This window comes from Heptranchias perlo, chromosome 16 (assembly GCF_035084215.1).
Source record: "Heptranchias perlo isolate sHepPer1 chromosome 16, sHepPer1.hap1, whole genome shotgun sequence".
Lineage (NCBI taxonomy): Eukaryota > Metazoa > Chordata > Chondrichthyes > Hexanchiformes > Hexanchidae > Heptranchias > Heptranchias perlo.
The window spans coordinates 20,203,933-20,229,073 of NC_090340.1; the positions used below are offsets into that span (position 1 = coordinate 20,203,933).

The 25,141-nt window shown below is 42.4% G+C and overlaps 1 protein-coding gene across 1 annotated transcript in view; it reads left to right on the top strand.

The window, feature by feature from the left end:
* Positions 1 to 25,141, top strand: part of znrf1 (zinc and ring finger 1) — a 241,068-nt gene that overhangs the window by 108,487 nt on the left and 107,440 nt on the right. Inside the window, exon 3 of the mRNA XM_067997756.1 lies at positions 17,555 to 17,650. Within this exon, the coding sequence (XP_067853857.1) occupies positions 17,555 to 17,650 (96 nt within the window). The remainder of the gene's footprint in view (positions 1 to 17,554; positions 17,651 to 25,141) is intronic.

Consider the following 25,141-nt stretch of genomic DNA (forward strand, 5'->3'; position numbering starts at 1 on the left):
GCCAGTGATGGCACTGCAGCCCCTCCCATTGGGGAAGGTGTAAATGACAGCGTGGCAAGTTTACATAAACAGTTTGCATTATAAATGTGAACATAAAAATTTAAAAGGGGAAAAGCAGACCGGAAGTGTAGGAAGATTAAGATTTTTAATGCAGCAACAGAAATAATGTGATATTAGGTCAAATAGTCAATATGGACATAGGTATTTATAATGGAAATATAAAAATGGAGACTCAGTTAAGCCCTTGCATCCTGAATAGGCGCCAATTACTAATTCAGTCTCTCTTTTATTCCGCACCCTCTAATCCTGCTTCACCTAATGATTACACTGTCTTGACTTGCTGTGTGCAACAGGAGATTGACTTTTAATATATTAAAAAATCTTACTATGCACAAAACCTTGATATCTATCATCACACTTTTGTCCCATTCACTTCTCAGCTTGTACTGCAGAGAAATTCCTATGCTTTAACCAACTCTACTTCTCTGTTTCCCAAATTCCCACAAGTTTGCTACTTAATTATAATAATGTAAAATCGAGTATTCTATTATAAAAATTAGGATAGAATGTATGACTTTACAATGGGGATGGAATTGCATCTGTGCACGCTGATCCAATTATCAACAGCTCTCTAATCTCTCTTTAGCTGAAGACTGCACTTCATCTTGATTCTGTATAACCCAACAGGAGATCAACAAATTACTGAAGAAAAATGTTTCTGCATTTCACTCTTTCCTTTTGGGTTGCTGAGGCTGTTATTCAGAAGTTAGGACGGGACGTCCTGGTGAATATTTGCAGCAGGTCTCTGGGAGTGTATCAATATTTGCACACACACAAGTTTGAAAACCACTGAGGGGAGCAGGTGCATCTATTGACTAAACTACAGAGCCTCACACAGTGCAAGTACATTTTGAGGTTTCTGTAGCTAATCTGGTGCCCCTACCTCCAAAAGTGTAGGAGTGATGGTTGTTATACAGGAGCATGTACAGAGGAAATGGAACAGGTGTTTTGTTTTAAAATTCCTCTTGAAATCTTGTATGCTCATTGAAGGATTGCTTTTTATTAGAGATTTTTACATCATCTTTGTGCAGAAGAATTGAACAGGAACCATTCCGGGAAAAAGCTTCATTCCTACTTGCCATAATTGGCAGTGAATTTTGGAATCAGTGTTGAAAATCCAAACCTTTCAGACATCCTGCTTGTGTAGCTCAGGAAAAGGATTTTAGTTGCAAAATTCTGTGGTCATGACTTGCAGCTTGCTTGCTGGTGTGTTATTAATTTAACAAGTGTTTACAAACAACCAGAATTTATTGTCATTGTTAGTTCATGTGTGGATGGATCATTTACTATAAATCTTAGCAGCCACATTCCATTATACAATGTATCACTGGCAGGAATTGATTCAGTAAATGGTACTTGGAGACTTTTCTCATTAGAACTAATTTGTTTTTTTCCAAAATAAAATCAAATTTTCTTCTTTCCAGTCAATAATCTGATCCACTAAGTAACTCCAGTGCAAGTTCAGAACAAACATTTGGCATTATGTCCTTCAACAGAAGCTTACAGCAGCAAGGTCAAAGACGGAATATTTTGAAGGGAATTGTGTGAGCTCCTCTTTGACTGGAATGTAAAATGAAGGTACTTTGAAAGTGTACAAGTTGCCCTTTAAGAACATAAGAAATAGGAGCAGGAGTAGGCCAATCGGCCCCTCGAGCCTGCTCCGCCATTCAATAAGATCATGGCTGATCTGATCCTAACCTCAAATCTAAATTCATGTCCAATTTCCTGCCCGCTCCCCGTAACCCCTAATTCCCTTTACTTCTAGGAAACTGTCTATTTCTGTTTTAAATTTATTTAATGATGTAGCTTCCACAGCTTCCTGGGGCAGCAAATTCCACAGACCTACTACCCTCTGAGTGAAGAAGTTTCTCCTCATCTCAGTTTTGAAAGAGCAGCCCCTTATTCTAAGATTATGCCCCCTAGTTCTAGTTTCACCCATCCTTGGGAACATCCTTACCGCATCCACCCGATCAAGCCCCTTCACAATCTTATATGTTTCAATAAGATCGCCTCTCATTCTTCTGAACTCCAATGAGTAGAGTCCCAATCTACTCAACCTCTCCTCATATGTCCGCCCCCTCATCCCCAGGATTAACCGAGTGAACCTTCTTTGTACTGCCTCGAGAGCAAGTATGTCTTTTCTTAAGTATGGAGACCAAAACTGTATGCAGTATTCCAGGTGCGGTCTCACCAATACCTTATATAACTGCAGCAATACCTCCCTGTTTTTATATTCTATCCCCCTAGCAATAAAAGCCAACATTCCGTTGGCCTTCTTGATCACCTGCATACTAACTTTTTGATTTTCTTGCACTAAGACCCCCAGATCCCTTTGTACTGCAGTACTTTCCAGTTTCTTGCCATTAAGATAATAACTTGCTCTCTGATTTTTCCTGCCAAAGTGCATAACCTCACATTTTCCAATATTGTATTGCATCTGCCAAATCTCCGCCCACTCACCCAGCCTGTCTATATCCCCTTGTAGGTTTTTTATGTCCTCCTCACTCTCTACTTTCCCTCCCATCTTTGTATCATCTGCAAACTTTGATATGTTACACTCGGTCCCCTCCTCCAAATCGTTAATATAGATTGTAAAGAGTTGGGGACCCAGCACCGACCCCTGCGGAACACCACTGGCTACTGGTTGCCAGTCCGAGAATGAACCATTTATCCCAACTCTCTGCTTCCTGTTCGATAACCAATCCTCCACCCATGCCAGAATATTACCCCCAATCCAGTGATTCTTTATCTTGAGCAATAATCTTTTATGTGGCACCTTGTCGAATGCCTTCTGGAAGTCTAAATACACTACGTCCACTGGTTCCCCTTTATCCACCCTGTACGTTATGTCCTCAAAGAACTCAAGCAAATTTGTCAGACATGACTTCCACTTCGTAAAGCCATGCTGACTTTGTCCTATTAAATTATGATTATCCAAATGTTCCGCTACTGTCTCCTTAATAATAGACTCCAAAATTTTACCCACCACAGATGTTAGGCTAACTGGTCTATAATTTCCAGCCTTCTGCCTACTACCCTTTTTGAACAAGGGTGTTACATTAGCAGTTTTCCAATCTGCCGGGACCTTTGCCGAGTCCAGAGAATTTTGGAAAATTATTACCAAAGCATCCACAATCCCTACTGCCACTTCCCCCCAAGACCCTAGGATGTAAGCCATCAGGTCCAGGGGATTTATCCGCCTTGAGTCCCATTAATTTACTGAGTACCAATTCTTTAGTGATTTTAATCGTATTTAGCTCCTCCCCCACCCCCCCCTAGAGCCCCCTGTTTGTCCAATGTTGGGATATTCTTAGTGTCCTCTACCGTAAAGACTGAAACAAAGTATTTGTTCAGCATTTTTGCCATCTCCATGTTTCCCACCATTAATTTCCCGGTCTCATCCTCTAAGTGACCTACGTTTGCCTTAGCCACCCTTTTTCTTTTTATATAACTTTGAAGCATCCTCTTGAATTTCCTCTATAATTCAAGCTCAATAACCTCCGTACATTTGGGCACTTATCTTAGGAAGTCAAATAATGTCTAGACAGTATAGTGAGGCACTTAGTTAACAACGTGTAAAGCTACAACTGTGATACAGAAATGCAATAATGTTATGCTGAGGCTGCACAACATGATTGGAGTACCGTGTATAATTTGGAACACCACACTACAAAAAGGATGCGCCAGCCATACGACAGAGCGTAGAGAAGAGCAACAAGAATGCTTCCCAAGTGTAACAGAGATGACATATGAGGAAAAGTTTCAAAAAATCTCAATTTCTATAACCGAGTGACTTAAGGGAAGGCATTGAAATCTTTAGTGCTAAATAGATGGTTCTACACTTTTTAAAAAATGTGCAAAAATGTCAGTGCTAAATGTTGCAGATCACTTTTGTGTTGAAGCACATTGCTTCAGGCAGTTATTTCTCCTCATGGGCTCCAGTACCATCCAAAAGAGGAAGGGGAAGTGAAAGCCCTGTCTAGATTTGCAAGTTGAAATAGCTGTTGAATATCTCAGCATCCTGTTTTTCAAACTTCAGTATTGAATTGCTTCCTTACTAATATACAAGTCTGTGTGTCTCATACTTGGAGTAGTAATTACTAATAAAGCCACTAAACATTTTTCTTTAAAATGTATACGAAAATAAAATAAATAGACTGACTCATTTTTGTTTGATCTGAAGTTTCATGTCACATTTGATAACCATGGGCCTGATTTTAGCAGGACTGCAGGTTTCCGGCGGGTTGGGTTTCGGGTGCGTGGTCTCCGCGCCCAGTGAAATTAGTGGGTTGCCCGCGCGATCGTGCCAGGCAATCCACTAATTGGAATCAATTACCTGCTCCCCCGGGGTCCGCGCTGCTGGTCTGCGCGTCGGGCGGGCTGCGCATGCGCAGTACGATCTGTCAGCTGGAAGCTCTCTAGTTAAAGGGGCAGTCCTCCACTGACAGATGCTGCAACCAATGGAACAAATTACAGCATGGAGCAGCCCAGGGGGAAGGCTGCTCCCAGTTTAATGATGCCTCACCCCAGGTATCATCAGATGGGGTGAGGAGGAGGGGGGGGGGGGGGACAGAGATCTTCCACCCGGCGGGCGGGAGGAAGCGGCCTGCCTCTGCCACCAAGAAGGCCTGGCTCGAGGTGGCAGAGGCGGTCACCTGCGCCACCAACATATCGCCCACCTGCATACAGTGCAGGAGGTGCTCCAATGACCGCAGTAGGTCAGCCACTGTGAGAACACTTAGTCTTTCCCCTACACTCCGTCTGCCACAACACTGCCCCCACCCCACATCTCCTTCAGCACCGCCAACACTACTCTGTCACATCACCCCTCATACCCACTCAAACCCCATCCTCATCTTACCTGCACCTACTCACCTCGCCAGTACTCACCCCGCCACTAACACGCAACCCAATCCTCATACAATCTCATGGCTCTATCCCATACTCACCCTCTCGTGCATCTCCCTCACGGCCAGCCTCACTCAACCTGCCACCACCTGTGCTGCAGCCACAGGGCATGCATCACATATGTGCAGTAGGCAGCGTAAGGCAAACGTGTCGTGAGCATGAAGGGGATGCACAAGGGTGTCTGAGGGTTTGCCATGGATGTTACCTATATTGAATTTCAGAGCAACAAACATCACACATTATATTGGCACCACCACTGCCATGTCTCCGTGAATCCTGTCTGTTGTGTCCAATAATGCCCGCTCCTGGGTATCACTATGAGGACCCACCACTGATGCCACCCATTGTGTTACTGCAGAGTAGGTGTAGGTGTATTTGCAGGGCTTTTCCGCGCAGACGACTGAGAGACATCGGCGATGTACCTGGCTGCACCCTGGAAGGATGCGGAGGAGAAGTTGTGGAGGGCAGTGGTAACTTTGGCAGCGACAGGTAAGCAGATGGTGCTGGGGCCAGCCAGGAGCAGCTCGGCATGAAAGAGGCTGCAGATCTCCACGACTACATGTCGAGTGAATCTGCGCCTCCGTGTGCACTGCTGCTCTGAGAGGTCCGGGGACCCTGTGGCGAGGGTAGTGCACTCTGCGATGCGTCTCTCTCTGCGGTAGCCCTCCCTCCTGCTGTCCAGGTGGATGTGTCACAGCACTCTGTTGTGGAGCTCCACGTGTCCGAGGTGGACGGCGTGGATGGCGAGGCTGGTGATGCTGTTCGCCCTCCGAGGGGGTCATGACTGCAGCTACGGCGGCCCCCATCCGCAATATGTACATCTGAGGGAGTCCGCAAGGTAGGCACATGTCTCCGGACCCCGGGGTGAGTGTGCAGGTTGGTGACTTTCACCATCCGGAGTGGCCTCCTGCAATGGGTGAGGGTCTCCCCGCCCCCCCCCCCCCCACCTGTCAAATGGACCTTTGCAGCTGCCACAGGCTGACGGCTGCAACACGTCCAGTTCAACTAGGACTGTTTCCCCCAGTGTGTGAAACAGTCCCATGTTTCCCCAAAATCACACACAGTCCCTTAATCAGGTCAGTTAATGACCTGAACAAGCAAAATAAATAACCTCAAGTGGCATCCCGCTGGCTTTAATTGCCTGCGGGATTCCCACCAGCGGGAGCCACGCACGCACCCCCGCACGTCATCGGGGAACCCGGAAGTGGGCGGGATCGTGGCGCGATCCGGTCACGTGCCTGGATATCGGGATTTTAGGGGCCCCCCCACTGGAAACCCACAGGAAACCCGACGGTAAAATCGAGCCCCATGTGCTTTTAGATGGGTGCATTATTGATGCAAAGAACTCTTGAATAAAAACACAAATTTGAATTACTGTGTGGAATGAAGTACAGAGCCTAAAGGATTCCACCTTGGAAACAGTAAGGTACTACTTTTATCCAATGTCAATGTTAGTTAAGAGCAAAGCCAAAATTAAGTAAGTCCTCGGAAGGTACTTAAAAGTGAAATTTACTTTTTCTCAAGAAACAATTAACAATTTTAAACAAAAATTTCAATTTTATTTCTCACCATATTTTCCAACCCTTGTTTCCACCCCCACTCTGGCGTGGGGTTCCATGGGCACCAGATGAACTCCCTTACCTTGCACAATTGGCCATTTGCATTATTAATTTGTGAGTCTTGATTGTGCTTGTTGGCTTGCTGAGACCATATCCTGCACACTCCTGTGAATTACCCACAGAGATTATTCGATATTGATGAGGAGTGGGAACACTAACTGATTTCCTCTGCTTAGACCAAGTGTGCTGAGGCCAACTGCAGCTGCCTTGGATGTGATAACAGGACATTTAGAAAATACCAATGGGATTAAACAAAGTCAACATGGATTTATGAAGGGGAAATAATGTTTGACAAACCTACTGGAGTTTTTTGAGGATGTAACTGGTAGAATAGGTAAGGGAGAACCTGTGGATGTGGTTTATTCGGATTTTCAGAAGGCCTTTGATAAAGTCCTACATGAGAGGTGCAAAATTAAAGCACATGGGATTGGTGGTAATATACTGGAATTGATTGAAAATTGGTTAACAGACAGGAAACAGAGAGTAGGAATAAATGGGTCTTTTTCAGGGTGGCAGACAGTGACTAGTGGGGTACCGCAGGGATCAGTGCTTGGGCCCCAGCTATTCACAATACATATCAATGATTTGGATGAGAGAACCAAATGTAATATTTCCAAGTTTGCTGACGACAGAAAACTAGGTGGGATCATGAGTTGTGAGGAGGATGCAAGGAGGCTTCAAGGCGGTTTAGACAAGTTGAGTGAGTGGGCAAATACATGGCAGATGCAGTATAATGTGGATAAATGTGAAGTTATCCACTTCGGAAGGAAAAACAGAAAGGCAGAGTATTATTTTAATGGTGATAGATTGGGAAATGTTGATGTACAAAGGGACCTGGGTGTCCTTGTACACCAGTCACTGAAAGCAAACATGCAGGTGCAGCACGCAGTTAGGAAGGCAAATCGTATGTTGGCTTTCATTGCAAGAGGATTTGAGTACATGAGCAAGGATGTCTTACTGCAGTTATACAGAGCCTGGGTGAGACCCACACCTGGAGTATTGTGTGCAGTTTTGGTCTCCTTACCCAAGAAAGGATATACTTGCCATAGAGGGAGTGCAGCGAAGGTTCACCAGACTGATTCCTGGGATGGCAGGACTGTCATATGAGGAGAGATTAGGTCGACTCGGCCTGTATTCACTCGAGTTTAGAAGAATGAGAGGGGATCTCATTGAAACATATAAAATTCTGACAGGGCTAGACAGACTGGATGCAGGGAGGATGTTTCCCCTGGCTGGGGGGGTCCAGAACGAGGGGTCACAGTCTCAGGATACGAGGTAAGACATTTAGGACTGAGATGAGGAGAAATTTCTTCACTGAGGGTGGTGAACCTGTGGAATTCTCCACCATAGAAGGCTGTGGAGGCCAAGTCACTGAATATATTTAAGAAGGAGCTCGATAGATTTCTAGAGACAAAAGGCATCAAGGGGTATGGAGAGAGAGAGCGGGAATATGGTATTGAGGTAGAGGATCAGCCATGATCATATTGAATGGCAGAGCAGGCTCGAAGGGCCGAATGGCCTACTCCTGCTCCTACATTTTCTATGTTTCTATGATCGCAACCAGATGGTGCTATGGTGTTACAGTTGGCCTCAGCACCCCTTGGTTGGAGAGAGGAAAATTGACCAGGGCTCCTGATCGGTATCCAGTGACTCCTGCCAGAAGTCCACGTATGTGGCTGCGATGCCCCCTGCAATTGGATAAACTGTCAACACTCACAGTAGAAACCCTACCAGAAGCGGCGGGGAGTTCAGAAAATCGGTGAAAATAAGTACTGCTAACAGTTGCATACAGTACTTCAAGTAGAGGGAACAGGCTTGAGTCACATGGAGAGGTCTGTCTATGTACGCACAAAAATTTCCAGATTGGTGCAACTCTACAGATTTCCGTGTGTGTGTGTGTGTGTGTGTGTGTGTGTGTCCGTCCAGAATTACTTTGAATAATACGTATATTCTAAGTTTGTCTGTAAATTAACATTCATTTGATAGCCAAGTAGCTTTGAATTTGGTTGAAGAGAAATTATTTTGAAACTCTCTTTATTTGGTATGTATTGGTACAGAGTGAGGAATACTGCGTAGCTGAACTTAAGAACCACACCTCACACAGCATCCCATATCTAGAGTATAAAGTCTAAATGAAATTTACCAATTTACAAAGCAGAATTCTGTAGAAACAAGTAAGTGTTAAGCAATAATGTTAAGTAATGTGAAGTACAGAATTTGGCACTTTGTTTAATCTCCAATGATTTATTGTTTTCAAATAGCTCCTAATGAACCCATCAAATTTAACTCTTGTTTGGCACAGTAAATCTGTTCTATAAATGATCAATTAGTTGCAGTCCATAAACTTTTACTGTAGCCAGCGGAGTGTCCAGTTTGCTTTGTTTTGTTAGGGTACAGTTGGTGCCAATAAACGTCTGGTTTACTTTGTCCCCTTTTGACAGTGTCCTTAAACAGTTTGGTTGATAGTGAATTAATGATCAGATAGCCAGCTGAGACTTCATGGAAAGTAACAATCAAGGCATGTAGGCAGTAGAGCACAACATTTTACCAATTTGTTTAAACAAAATGTTGCTGAATTTTGATAGAAAGTGTAGCTAGTTATTTTTTGTTAACTAATTCCTACAGTGTTGTGTTTCATGGCCTGTATCCCTTGATTGTTTGTTTTTCTTAAGGTTTCAATTGGCAGGTTTTTCTGCTTGGTATCCAGGTTGCAAGATGGAGCAGGGCATCTTGGAGGTTGTGGGAGGGGGATGAGGGAGGAAGCTAGACATTGACTTTGCTTTGCCAATTTATGGGGCAGCATTGGCCTTGGTTGTTAAATCCTTGATTCCCATTATCCGACCCTCTCCATTTAAAGAAGAAGAGAGAAACTATAAAGGAGACAAAACTGAAGCATCGAGATCTCTCGGACACTCTCCAATCACTTTATTTATTGCAACAGTAACTTAGAAATCCAAAACCAAATATGTTTGTACTCATGTGTCCTCCTATATTGCCCTGATGGAGTGATAAGAGATGTAAATGCTAAAATCCAGTGTAGCAACCAGTTATAAACTGACGGCTACTTAAAAAAAAAAATTACAATAAAAATGACAGTAGCTTACATTTATATTGCACCTTCAATGTAGATAAATGCCCCAAAACACTTCACAGAGGTATACAGAAAAAAAATGGACACAGCCAAAGAAGCTCTGCCAAAGGAGATTAGGAGGGGCAACCAAAAGCTTGGCCGAAGAGGTAGGTTTTAAATTGAGTCGTAAAGAAAGAGAGGGAGGAGAAGAGTTGGAGGAGTTTAAGGAGGGAATTCAAAATGCAGCTGAATGCAAATTGTACTGAATTTTGAATATTCAAATCAGTTTGCAAGAAGAGTTAATTTGTAAAAGATTTTGGTTCCTAGTAAGTTGGGGAAGTTTATAGTTTTGGTACTGTAACATGGTTTCCCAATCCACAGGCGACTTCTATGTTGAAGGAAAGGAACAAAACGGTCCCCAGGCTCCAAAGCAGTATCCAATATCATGTGTGTAATTAAGTTTTATTTGTACCTTGTATTGCATGAGCTGATATCCACTCCATAATAGCTGTAAAGAGTACTCACCAAAGTCACAATATCAAATAATGCTGTAACAAAGATACCTATGATGGTATTCTGTCACTGCCTTATTTTCCAGAGAATTCTTATAATCTGCATCTGTGTTGCAGCATTGTGTGGGGGTGGGTTACCTTTGCTGTTTTGGGGAGGCGGAAGTGGAGAAAAACATTTGTCATTTTGGAAAGAATGTTTGAGGTGCTTTTTGCAATATTAAGATGAAAAAGCCCATCTACATTAACACCACAGGATATTTCAATAGATTACAGACTGGTCCTTTTGTAATGTTTGATGCTGTCGTTTTCTAAGATAAGCAGGTGGGTGGGGAGAATCAACAAGTGGGAGTGGTAATGGCTTCATGGACTCTTTTATAAAATTAATTTTACAGTTTCAAAAAATTTCTTGCCTTTTCCCCCTCCCTCGATGCCAATGTGAATAGAGTAATAATTTTATAATAACCACAGTCCTAGGTCTTAGTTCTCAATGCTCCTAAAGACTAGTGCCACCTTTATACTGCACGCCTAGACACATAATGCCTGCAGAGTTTCATAACGAGCCTGAGCTTGTAGACTGGAACTTTAAATTATCTAATAGAGAAAGAAAGAATAAATAAGGTTCAGGAAACAGGTCAATGTGTGCTACAGGGCAGAGATTGTTTGTGGTGATGACCTACTTTTAATTAGGTGCATGAATTGTTGCTAGGATACAAATGCACATATTGTTACCAGGTAACAGTATGGATCACCTCTGACAGTGCCCATACAGAAACCTAATGAAGCTTCTTAAACTCTGTGGTTGTCAATTGACTCCAGTGCCAAACAATTTCTCTGTGTCCCCTCCCTAGCTGTGTCTCACTTACCTAGGCACCTTGTAAATGCAGCCCAAGTGTGGAGTAGCAAAATGTCCACAATGACATACCAGTTATTGAGACCGCCAAATCTTTCTTGCAGTCATAGAATCATAGAAAGCCTAATCCCACTCTCCAGTACTTTGTCTGTAGCCCTGTAGGTTACGGCACTTCAGGTACACATCCAGGTACTTTTTAAAATGAGTTGAGGGTTTCTGCCTCTACCACCCTTTCAGGCAGTGAGTTCCAGACCTCCACCGCCCTCTTGGCGAAAAAATGTTTCCTCAGCTCCCCTCTAATCCTTCTACCAATCACTTTAAATCTATGCCCCCTGGTTATTGACCTCTCTGCTAAGGGAAATAGGTCCTTCCTATCCACTCTATCTAGGCCCCTCATAATTTTGTACACCTCAATTAAATCACCCCTCAGCCTCCCCTGTTCCAAGGAAAACAAACACAGCCTATCCAATCTTTTCTCATAGCTAAAATTCTCCAGTCCTAACAACATCCTTGTAAATCTCCTCTGTACCTTCTCTAGTGCAATCACATCCTTCCTGTAATGTGGTGACCAGAACTGTATACAGTACTCAAGATGTGGCCTAATCAGTGTTTTATACAGTTCCAGCATAACCTCCCTGCTCTTATATTCTGTGCCTCGGCTAATAAAGGAAAGTATTCCATATGCTTTTTTAACCACCTTATCTACCTGTCCTGCTACCTTCAGGGATCTCTGGACATGCACTCCAAGGTCTCTCACTTGCTCTACACCTCTCAGTATCCTCCCATTTATTGTGTATTCTCTTGCCTTGTTTGCCCTCCCCAAATGCATTACCTCATATTTCTCTGGATTGAATTCCATTTGCCACTTTTCTGCCCACCTGACCAGTCCATTGATATCTTCCTGCAGTCTACAGTTTTCCTCCTCACTATCAACCCCACGGCCATTTTTTGTATCATCTGCAAACTTCTTAATCATGCCCCCTACATTTAAGTCCAAATCATTAATATATATCACAAAAAGCAAGGGACCTAGTACTGAGCCCTGCGGAATCCCACTGGAAACATCCTTCCAGTCACAAAAATACCTGTCGACCAGTACCCTTTGCTTCCTGCCACTGAGCCAATTTTGGAAAAAACTTGCCACTTTCCCTTGGTTCCCATGGGCTTGTACTTTTTTGACCAGTCTGCCATGTGGGACAGTATGGTGCTCTGACTCTGTGGAAACTCTGTGTACATTATTCAGTTTCAGTCTCAGTCTCTTTTTCTCTTTCTCAAAGTTTGGGCAGTGAAAAAGCGGAGGGCATTAAGGAAGGAATTTTAGAGACGGAGGCTAAAACACAGCCGTCAATGGAGGGGCAAGGAGCGGGAGATGCACAAGAGGCCAGAGCCAGACAAACCAAGAGTTTGGGGGGAGGGTTGTAGCGCTGGAGGATGTTCAGACAGAGAGGGATTAAAATACAAGGATGAGAATTTAAGGTGTTGGTCAGTGAGGACGGGGGAAATGGGAAAGCAGGTGCAGGATTGGATTTGGGCAGCAGAATTTTGGATGAGATGAATTTTATAGAGGGTGGGGAATGGGAGGCCAGCAAGGAGAGCAATGGAATAGTCAAGGTGATAGACATGAAAGCGAGTCCCAGCAGCAGATGGAGTGAAGCAGGAGCACAAGCAGGTAACGCTACGGAGGTGGAAGTAGGTGGTCTATGGGATGGAGATGATATGGGATTAGAAACTCAGCTCGCGGTCAAGTAAGATGAACTGATTCTGATGAAGGGTCTACACCTGAAACATTAATTTATCTGTTCTCTTCAAATTGCTGACTGACCTGCTGAGTTTTTATAACATTTTCTGTTTTTTTTTAACATCCGATTCACTGAATAAAAATCTTGAATCTCAGCTGCAGCTTTGATTCTCGATGGATAGTTTGACTTTGCTCATTGCTGTGAATAATCCATTACTTGTATCCTGTTCATGGAGGAAGCAGACCACTGCCTTCATAACTAGCGTAAGGAATCTTACAATACCAGGTTATAGTCCAACAGTTTTATTTGAAAATCACGAGCTTTCGGAGGCTTTCTCCTTCGTCAGGTGAGTGTGGGATTCCATGAAGGTTACCGCATATATAGTCAGAGAACAATGCCTGGTGATTACAGATAATCTTTCCAACTGCCCGTTGTCAAGGCAATCAAAGGAGTCGAATAGTGTTCAGACAGAGAGACATTACATACAGGACTACTGAATATACAAACGGTCAGAACCCAAAGAGACAGAGAGAGAGAGAGAGAGAGAGAGAAACATCCAAAAGGAAGAGAGAGAGAGAGAATGACCAGTTGTATTAAAAACAGATAACTTTTTCGCTGGTGGGGTTACGTGTAGTGTGACATGAACCCAAGATCCCGGTTGAGGCCGTCCTCATGGGTGCGGAACTTGGCTAACAATTTCTGCTCGACGATTTTGCGTTATCGTGTGTCTCGAAGGCCGCCTTGGAGAACGCTTACCCGAAGATCGGTGGCTGAATGTCCTTGACTGCTGAAGTGTTCCTCGACTGGGAGGGAACCCTCCTGTCTGGCGATTGTTGCGCGGTGTCCGTTCATCCGTTGTCGCAGTGTCTGCATGGTCTCGCCAATGTACCATGCTCTGGGGCATCCTTTCCTGCAACGTATGAGGTAGACAACGTTGGCCAAGTCACAGGAGTATGAACCATGTACCTGGTGGGTGGTGTCCTCTCATGTGATGGTGGTATCTGTGTCGATGATCTGGCATGTCTTGCAGAGGTTGCTGTGGCAGGGTTGTATGGTGTCGTGGACGCTGTTCTCCTGAAAGCTGGGTAATTTGCTGCGAACGATGGTCTGTTTGAGGTTGGGTGGCTGTTTGAAGGCGAGTAGTGGAGGCATGGGGATGGCCTTAGTGAGGTATTACTGTATCGAGTTAACCTTATCCAGTGCATTTGTTTTACATTTTCAATCCATTGAATGCTGATCACATTCATACTGGTATTCAAGCAGGTTTAAGTTAAGTTTTACCAATTTTCAAGTCAGGTACCTGGTGGGAAATCCCATAGAAAGGATTGTGGATAGACTGTGACAGCTTTTTATTCTATCTGAGTTGTGCGTCTTGTATTGGTTGAGTACTTAATGTATCGGACAGCAAAGATAATAGAAACTGTTCCGAAGTCTTTAATTAACATAATTACTCTTAGCTGGATAGGTGCTCGATATATCTGATAATGAGTATATAAGGAATTAAATGAGAAAAGACAGAGATGAGCAAAATTGCTGTTCACTCTCATTGTAAGATTCTGTAGGATTCCAGTGCTGCAGCTGGTGGCTTGTATTCTGAAGAGGTCCACTGGAAATCCATATGCTGCATCACCCATTATAAGTAGAAGCGTTCAAGCATTTTTCAAATTTCTATGTGCATGTCTCCTGTGCTGTATAATGTGTTATAATATCTAGAGGAATACCAGAACCCAGTAAGGCAAGAGATTCACTATTAAATTGTCAGACTAGGAGCTCTATCAACATCCAACACCTAATATCGCATTCAAAGAGTAAGAAGTATTAAAGAAGTTTCCAAAAGTGCTGTGCAAATGTGATATAGTAGAACTATTAAATAGAAAGAAAGAACTTGCATTTATATAGTGCCTTTCACGACCGTGGGATGTCCTAAAGTGCTTCATAGCCATGAATTATCTTTGAAGTGTGGTCACTGTTGTACTGCAGGGAAATTAAGACTGCTTCCTCATTTATTTTTAACAGGCATACAGTTTGGATACACTAACCCTTTCTGGGATGAGATTTAATGTTTCCAATTTGTAGTGGAATCATAAATTCGTGCTTCATAAACCCATTTTTGATTTTGCTATGAATAGTGCATAGGGAAAATTTTCGTTCTCTGGCAATTGATAGGAATGTCCATGTTTTAATTTAAATGTATATTCTATAATGCAATCTTCTCATGTGAGACCACATGGTATTTTGCAGTAAAATCCCCGTATCTAATTAGCACCTTTTATAAAATGCCTCTCTTTTTGAAGCAAATTGGGAGCAATAGTGCCACCAATTGATCCCAGTAAAGAAAATCTGCTTCTGAAATGCCGCAGGGCTCCACCCTGGCTCAGTGGTGTCAGTTGTTCCCTTAAGCATTCTGGTTGCCTGTCATTTTACAGAAGTTGACTCCTACTGCCCTGTATCTGCTAATGTGATATCGCTTTTCTAAATCCCTTGAGTTTGATAGGCTTGCAAAATATCTCCCATCTGTCTGTATAGCAATTGTGGACAACATGTGGTCGACAAGCTGACTACAACTGCCAGTGTCTGTGTCTTTTGCTTCTGCCCTAGGGAAATTGTTGCATGTATAATCACAAGTCAAATTACTTTGGTTATGCTGTATTGTAGGAGATCTGCCATTGAGTAATCTGGCAAAAACAAATGTGGAAAGTTGTAGCATGCTGAGCCATAAAATGACAATCCACGTTTTCATATCTGTGCATCTCACAAAAATGAGTTTCTAATAGTTATACATGCTAGCAAGGGGAGGAAATGAGTGGTAGGTACTTTCTTACAAGGAGAGGGGAACAATTGGGGGTAAAATCTCGCTAAGCTACTCTTGTATGCTCTCTAGCTGAAGAGTGGCTTTGGCAGTGACAGTCTGGGAGCAGGTTTGGCTAGGGAATTGTATGTGGCAAGTGGGGAACGAAGAGAAGGGAGGGGAAAATAAACTTGAAAGTGGGGCAAAAATTTGTACAAGAAAATCCAAGTGTTTTCAAAATATTCGATGAATAGATTGATTGCAGCATAAAACAAATTATCTTCTTGAAACTTTCTCCTCTTTGCTGAAAGATTATTAAATCCTCTGGCCAATTCCTCTCCAACCCCCACGGACAATCAAAACCAGTCCAGGAGATCACATTGACCTTGCGTACATTATCGGTTAATGTATTTACCTTCTATCTGATGTGATTTCTGCCCCAGTCAAGAACCGTTCCAGTTCTCTCTTGAAGGCAAAAAAAAATTAATAAAATTGTAGGCTGCAGCAGGACAGTGACAAACATCAAAAACTGCACTCCAGGCCTTGGATTACAATCTGCGAGCATACTGTCTACTCTAAATTCACAGTCACTTAATTTAAATGATCTGATTCATGTTTTTAGCACTAAATTCCTACTTTCCTATATACTGTAATTTGCATTGTTTAATTCAAATTACTGGGCAATTGAAATTTTTTTAGTGTGAAAGTCAACTTCAAATTATCAGTAGCCTATATGTAACGAATATTCCTTCAGTTTGGAATTTTTGATAATCTTAAATGCTGTGCAACCACTCAGTATTTCAAGGATTATTTGATATGTAAATTATTTTTATTAGAAGCTGCTAACTAATGTCTTGTTTTTAGTAGTATTTTAAATTGATAAATGTAGGGGGTATGTTGTTAATTATATACAAAATCTATTCCGTTATCATAATTTTCATGTAAATTGTTTTTAAACATAAATCTGAAATGTTAATCTCTGTAATTTAAAATAATGAAATCTCATTATTTTAAATTAAAATATTTGTAATTGCCTTGTTATTAATGTGGATTTGCCCTAAATAGCCTAATTTATATCTTTTACATTCATGATTAATAGCCCAAAATTGGATTGCCAAATACTGTAACATGTTGATCATCTCATTAAATTTGAGAGTTGCATTAATTTTGGCTATTTGTCCAAGGGCTAACACGATGGTGATCAGTTGAACAGAAAACATTTTATTTCTCTTGATAAAGAACTGAGTCGGCTGGTTGTTTGAAGCATCAGGTACTGTGCAGATTGCAAAATGTCTTAACTGTAAAATGAGGATATGGGTTCCCTGGGATTGACAGTTTAATTTGCCATCTTGGACTATCTACAGTTGGAATGAATTCAAACATTCTGTAGAGATTAATTACTAAACTAAATAATAAGGATGCTCTTAAAATGGCCATTTAGTATTAGGAATAAAGGACAGACTTGTGCTTTTTAAGGGGTTGCATAAATCTTACAATAAACTGTAGTTACCAACAAACAAGAGACACATTACATTTCCTGAGTCAAATATCTTTGACCAACTGTACTCCCCCTTTGGTCCCACTCCCCCAAGAGGACACTTGAAACAGTTTAGTAAACTGTTCACTACCCTGGTTAATTTGAGTTCCATCTCCTCCAATACTCTAATTGTCATGACATTTACAACAGCACCATGCAGCATCTTTTTGAAATGAGTGGTAAAAGAAAATAGCTTTTAAAAGTTAAATGTATTAAATTTCTGAATGAGTGATTTATTTAATAAATAGACCATTGAAAGAAAGACAGGGAAAATAAAACTGAACTGGATTATTAGTGAAGGGTACCGTCCCATTTGCTTAAGATGGCATACCAAAATTTTTGCTCATTGTCTAGATCTAAAAGAACATTTCCTGGAGCAGAAGCAGTAAGAAGTTATTAGAGGAAAAATACAGCTGGCATTTTTGTTTGTCATTGATTTTAAACATTCATGTATCTTTTTTTCCCTTTCAGGTTTCAAGTGCCCAATTTGTTCAAAATCTGTAGCTTCCGATGAGATGGAGATGCACTTTATAATGTGTCTCAGCAAACCACGACTCTCCTACAACGGTACTGTACTAATTATTTCTATGCTTGCAGTATGTGTGTTGCTGTTTCTTTTAAGAGTGTTGACAGTGAAAGTACTGCATGTTATCCTGTGAAGTGTTTTGAGATGTCTCTCTCTGTAGACAATGAGTACTAAGATGAGATGTCGAGGTGTAGTAAAACATGAGCTTGTATCAATGAACCTTCACTGGCTGAGTTTTTGATCCTTATCATGTTGATGTAGGAACTGCTGAGCAAACGTCAGGTGCTCTGCTCCTGGGAGGAATGGAACATCTGAGAGAAGCTTTTACTCCTGTACCCCTCTTGTGAGTGGGTTTCCAGAGGTTTCCCCAGGCCATTCCTGTACCTCTCCTGGGGGTGGTTTCCCAGAGATTTCCCCAGGCCATTCCTGTGGCTCTCCTGGGGGTGGTTTCCCAGAGATTTCCCCAGGCCATTCCTGTGGCTCTCCTGGGGGTGGGTTTCCAGAAGTTTCCCCAGGCCATTCCTGGTGATGGGTTTAGAGCAGCATAGGTGGAGCTACAGGGAGCAGGTTACCCACCTGATGACTTGGCAAGGATAGTGTGTAGAGTAGGGAAGACCTTATCTAGAAAGAAAGGGAGAAAGTAACTTAAGAGGTCGTTGTTATAATCACCAAATAAATTGAAAATACAGCTGGTCTTTTTAAATACAGTTATGGAATAATGCAATATTAGGACCATAGAATCATAGAAAGTTACAGCACAGAAGAAGACCATTCGGCCCATCGTGTCCATGCCGGCCGATGAAAAGCTTTGCACCTTAATCCCACTTTCCAGCACTTGGTCCGTAGAACTGTAGGTTACGGTCCTTCAAGTGCTCATCCAAGTACCTTTTAAATGAGTTGAGGGTTTCTACCTCTACCACCTTTTCAGGCAGTGAGTATCAGACCCCTAACTCACTCTGGGTGAAAAAAATTCTCCTCCGCTCCCCTCTAATCCTTTTACCAATTACTTTAAATCTATGCCCCTCTGCTAAGGGAAATAGATCCTCCCTATCCACTCTATCTAGGCCCCTCATAATTATATACACCTCAATTAAATCTCCCCTCAGTCTACTTTTGTTTCAAAGAAAACAACCCCAGCCTATCCAATCTTTCCTCATAGCTAAAATTCTCCAGTCCTGGCAACATCCTCGTAAATCTCCTCTGTACCCTCTCTAGTGCAATCACATCTTATCTGTAATGTGGTGACCAGAACTGTACGCAGTACTCAAGCTGAGGCCTAACCAATGTTTAATACAGTTCTAGCATAACCTCCCTGCTCTATGCCTCAGCTAATAAATTGCAAACAATTTTACAACACCAAGTTATAGTCCAGCAATTTTATTTTAAATTCACAAGCTTTCGGAGATTTTCTCCTTCCTCAGGCAAATGTTTCAAGAGCTCCTTGAAGCCTACGCATTTATACATATTGAACAATACATGGTGTTTACAGACTGCCCCTGCAACTGCCCATCACCGGCATCTCCACATCAGCTAATAAAGGAAAGTATCCCGTTTGCCTTCTTAACCACCTTATTTACCTCTTCTGCTACCGTCAGGGATCTGTGGACATGCACTCCAAGGTCCCTCACTTCCTCTACACCTCTCGGTATCCTCCCATTTATTGTATATTCCCTTGCCTTGTTTGACCTCCCCAAATGCATTACCTTACTTCTCTGGATTGAATTCCATTTGCCACTTTTCTGCCCACCTGACCAGTCCATTGCTATCTTCCTGCAGTCTACAGTTTTCCTCCTCATTATCAACCACACGGCCAATTTTTTTTGTATCATCTGCAAATTTCTTAATCAAGCCCCCCACATTCAAGTGCAAACATTAATATATACCACAAAAAGCAAGGGACCCTAGTACTGAGCCTTGCGGAACCCCACTGGAAACATCCTTCCAGTCACAAAAACACCTGTCAACCATTACCCTTTGCTTTATGCTACTGAGCCAATTTTGGATCCAACTTGCTACTTTCTCTTTGATCCCATGGGCTTTTACCTTTTTGACCAGTCATTGTGGGACCTTGTCAAAAGCCTTGCTAAAATCCATGTAGACTACATCAAACGCTTTACCCTCATCGACCCTACTTGTTACCTCCTCAAAAAAATTCAATCAAGTTAGTCAGACAAGACCTTCCCTTAACAAATCCATGCTGACTGTCCTTGATTCACCCGTGCCTCTCTAAATGACTATTTATGCTCTCCCTCAGATTTGATTCCAATAATTTGCCCACCACCGAGGTCAGACTGACTAGCCTATAATTACTCGGTCTAGCTCTTCCTCCATTTTGAAACAATGGTACAATGTTAGCAGTCCTTCAGTTCTCTGGCTCCACGCCTGTAGCCAGGGAGGATTGGAAAATGATGGTCAGAATCTCCGCTATTTCTTCCCTTGCTTCTCTTAACAGTCTGGGATACATTTCATCCAGGCCTGGCGATTTATCTACTTCCAAAGATGCTAAACTTCTTAATACTTCCTCTCTTACTATGTTTATCCCATCCAATATGTCACACTCCTCCTCCTTAACTATAATCTCTGCATTGCCCCCTCCTTTTGTGAAGACGGATGCAAAGTATTCATTTAGAACCATACCCATGCCTTCCGCCTCCACACTTTGGTTTCTAATAGGCCCTACTCTTTCCTTAGTTATTCTCTTGCTCTTTATATATTTATAAAACATTGTTGGGTTTTCCTTGATTTTACTTGCCAATATTTTTTCATGCCCTCTCTTTGCTTTCCTAATTTCCTTTTTAATTTCACCCCTGCACTTTCTATACTTCTCTAGGCTTTCTCCAGTTTTGGCCTCTCATTATCTGATGTAAGCTTCACTTTTTTGCCGTATCTTACCCTGTATGCTCCTTGTCATCCAGGGGGCTCTTGATTTGGCAGTCCCACCCTTTTTCTTTGTGAGCCATGTTTGTTCTGAACCCTCACTATCTCTCCCTTGAATGCCTCCCACTGCTCTGACATTAATTTACCTTCAAGTAGCTGTTTCCAGTCCACTTTTGCCAAATCACTTCTCAGCTTAGTAAAATTGGCCTTTCCCCAATTAAGAACTTTTACTCCTGTTGTATCTTTTCCTTTTCCATAACTATGCTAAATCTAACTGAATTATGATCACTACCAGCAAATTGCTCTCCCACTGATACTCCTTCCACATGTCCAGCCTCATTCCCTAAAACTAAGTCCAGAACTGCCCCTCTCTTGTTGGGCTTGCTATGTACTGGCTAAAAAGGTTTTCCTGAATGCAATTTAAGAATTCTGCACCCTCTATACCCTTCACATTGATTGTATCCCATTTAATATTAGGGTAGTTGAAATCCCCTACTATTACTGCCCTATTGTTTTTGCACTTCTCAGAAATTTGCCTGCATATTTGCTCTTCTATCTCTCTCTGACTGTTTGGGGGTCTATAGTACACTCCCAGCTGTGTGACTGCCCCTTTTTTGTTCTTTAGCTCAACCCACATGGCCTCATTTGATGATCCTTCTAACATATCATCCCTCCTCACAGCTCTAAATGTTTCTTTAACCAATATTGCCATCCCCCTCTTTTTTATCCCCCTCTCTCTATCTCATCTGTAAACTCTGTAACCAGGAACGTTGAGCTGCCATTCCTGTTTTGGTAATAGCTATGATATCATACTTCCACATATCTATCTGTGCCCTTGGCTCATCTGCCTTAATCACTAGACTCCTTACATTGAAGTATATACCATTAAGCACTGCCAAACTCTTTTGTTGTCTATTTTCTAACCTTTGTTTCCTCTGCCTTCCAAACTCGCTTACTAATTTTTCGTCTTCCATTTCCACCTCTGCTTTTCTCCCTTCTGAATCTACGCTCCGTTTCCCATCCCCCTGCCAAGCTGGTTCAAACCCTCCCCAATAACACAAGCAAACCTCTATCTTTTGCAGTGCCGCAGTGTTTTGATATTTTGAATGTTGATCTATCCAAGTTCGGGCATGCTCCTTGTCTCTAGAATAAAATTGCATTGAATTTTTCTTCAACATATCAAAGCAAAAGCCCTGTAGCTAAGTGTTGTGGCCCCACCCACTTACTGCAGGTCTGATCCTGCTTCTCTTTGACTCTAGCTCATCTCCGATTGTTCCAACCTGCTCCATATATCTGTAATCTGCATAAAACTTATCTGACGTGGTTGCTGTGAATTTTGTGGCAACTTTCCTCTTTACTCTCAAACTCCAGTTTGCCGCTGTCTAATTCAAAGTCATTGTACAGAACTGTCAATGCAAGACAGGTAGTTGTAACAGTCAGCATTATTCCTATCAGTACTGCTGCTTTTCTCGTTCTACTGTGGAATAACACTGAGAATTGATGTTTCCTATGCCACGTGGATCCCCCCCACCCACCAACAAATTGAAGCAGACAAACCCATCGGCTTAGACAGAAATTGTGCTGGTTGATCCAACTCCTGGTCTCACACAGAGAGCATTTGGCATGCTGAGTCTTCCTTTATTGATCTGCTCCATGTTTCAAGTGGCAACAACTCTGGTTTCAACCAGTGTGATGAAGGTATAGCCTGGAAGATTGCTGTCGAGAATCATATCACAGATACTGATCTTCAGAAACAACGCTTAGTCGAGGGGGATAGAGGGAGCAGAACAGCAGACCAATGTTGGCAAGTAATGTGGAATTATCACAATTCATAGTGTGCACGTTGGGTCAGTTTAAACACTATGCAGGTACATATAGCGAGAGAGTCAAAGCAGATGGGACTGGGCCAGGAGCAAAAATATTGGCACATCAAAGCCCTGATGCATGCAAGTTTTTCACTGTTCCTTGGAGTTTGATGAATGAAGATGCAACTGTACTGATTTGCATGCTGATGAAATTTACATTACTTCAGTCATTGTGATAGTCTTGTGTTACAAACAATTACCTCTGTAATGTGCTCCTATTAACATCTCTTAAAAACTGATGAAACACATGCTTGTGACTGGCTCACTTGACAAAATCTGCGACTTGATTCTGCAGCAGCAATTCTGAGTATCTTAACTTCTCCACTATCTAGAAACAACTTCCACTTCTCCTTCTGAGGTAGAATACTTCTGTCCAAAACCACCTGCTGAGACTTGACCAAACATGTAAAATACCAGACAGATGGAAGGTCAAGTCACTACTGCAAAACCTTAACTACCTTGGTGTCTGTGGGTCATTACAGCAAACCTTAATTAAATAGTTTTATACAGAGTACAGACACTTTTTTCACAATGGAAATTCCTTAATATCTTGATTTCTGCAGTGCAGAAACTGGTACTTCATTAACAGGAAGGTATGTTTTAATGGCAAAATATGATCATTAAGATGAGCTGACAGTTTTCAACAGTGGTATGAGTTAACCAATAAGTGGAAAAGAAAATGTTTCCTCAATGTTGAACCTTCACAAACTGGCTGCTGAGAGCTTGGACCCCAATGACAGCACTGGATGCTTTTGAAATGTGCTGTGCAAACATGATTTTGGGTATTGGGTGGCAGGGCAAATTGATTAGCACTGACTTAAAGGGAAAGACCTACTTGGATGCAGTAATGGCGTTTTATGACTACCAGTGTTGTGACGGGCAGGACATCTATGCTATATAGCTGAATACTGAGGTATGCCGTAGTGCCCATCTATTGAGACCATGTTTCATGCAGAAGGGCAAACGTAAGCTGGTGAGACTGTGTCTGGGAAGACACAAATGAAAGAGTGACACCAGATAACAGCTGCAGGAGCTGGCAGAGAGACTAATGGCAGTCTATCATTACAATAACATGTAAGCTTTGATTTTTACAGGAGAAAAGCACGTGAGGCTCTGTCCCTTGAGTTTGGCATTATGCGATAATCACCTTAGTACGGAGTTGTTCCCCACCCCTATCCAGCATGTAACTGACTTATTCTGAACCACATCCCAGTTCTTTATCTCCCATCAACAACAGGTGCCACTGTTGGCTCTGCATATGGAAGACCTACGCAAGCACCGGATTTACACTTCAACTTCTTCCAGACAAAATTCTAAACTTGGTTATGTTTGTATTTAATAATGACTGGCAACAAGAATACAATTTAGAAACTGCAACAGCTCTTTACTTTCTCTCTCTCTCTCTCTTTTTCTTCCCCCCTCCCCCCCTCCCTCTCTCTCAATAGAACCTCTGGGTTTTGCCTCCTATGTGCAGCTTCCCTTCCCCAAGAGTGGGAGGAATCACAACTGCACCATTTTACGGTTCAGGGTCATTGAGGTTTATCTTTTTTACGGAAAGTTCTGTAAAGTTTAGTCATTTTTTAAACTTTTGTCCCGAGTTCAGTTTTGGTCCCCTCACGTGGTGGGTGATACAGAGGCCCTGGAAAAGATCCTAAGGAGGACCAGTAGAATGATCCTTAGTTATCACAGTAGGCTTGGAGAACAGGATCTTTTTACTCTAGAAAAGCATAGGCTTTGGGGAGATTAATTGAAGTGCTTAAAATAGTGGAGGGACTAGACTTTGTCAGTGTGGACAGACTATTTGAATTAGATAGGTTAGGGAAAACGAGAGGCCATGCATATGAGCTATGCAAGCACAGGACTAGGTTAGATATCAGGAGGTTTCTCTTTACGTAGGGTTGCTAACACTTGGAATAAGTTACCATCTTGTGTTGAGTGGAGATTCAGTGCAACAGTAGCTGGATGAGTTCCTTGCTGTGGCTAATATCACAGTGTACAAAAGGTAGGTGGGATGTTGGGTATGTAGCTCATGGTCACTCTGATCTCCTGGAGCCTGTTTTGATCACTGTAGTGGAGGAGGGGGTGGGGGGGGTCGAAGAGGAATTTTCCAGATTTTTTCCCCCTAATATGTGTATTTTTACCTCCTGGGAGATTACATGACTACAAGTGGAAGGGTACATTGGATGTCATGATGCTTAGTTGTATCATGACTGTTTGGGATAGGTTTGATGGACGAGCTGGTCTTTTCCTGTCCTTTTCATATGTTTGTATACCCTTTGTGGACTCTTGGTTCCAGGTGATTCTGCACATAGCCTGGTTACCATTGTTTCAGAACTACATAGTTTGAATACTCCCTCTGACTAATAGAGGGTGCGGGTTGCAGCTTGGTGCTGTTGCAGATCCTGGGGTTTGATGGTGACAGCTGTAACATAGTACCACCTATAAAACTGTTCTGAGATTATTGTAGCTAATTCTTCCTGCACAGTGGACTAGATGCTCATGCAGTGTCCCTTTCACATAGTAATTGATTTTTCCCTCAACAGATGGAGCACTCATTTTCAGGGTGGTTGTGCCAAAATCGTGTAGATTCAGGCACAGGCCTTTTGGCATATCAAAAGACCTGAGGTATAAGTAGTTTGGTTAGTTCTGTTCTTCTATAAAGAATTGGTCTACAATAATTGGACAGACCACAGGAGTACTGTGCATTAATGAACACCGCTCAGCTCATTCCTGACCTTTGTCTCAATCTGTGGGGGTATGGCATCGATTTTTGGGGAAAACCTTTCTGCT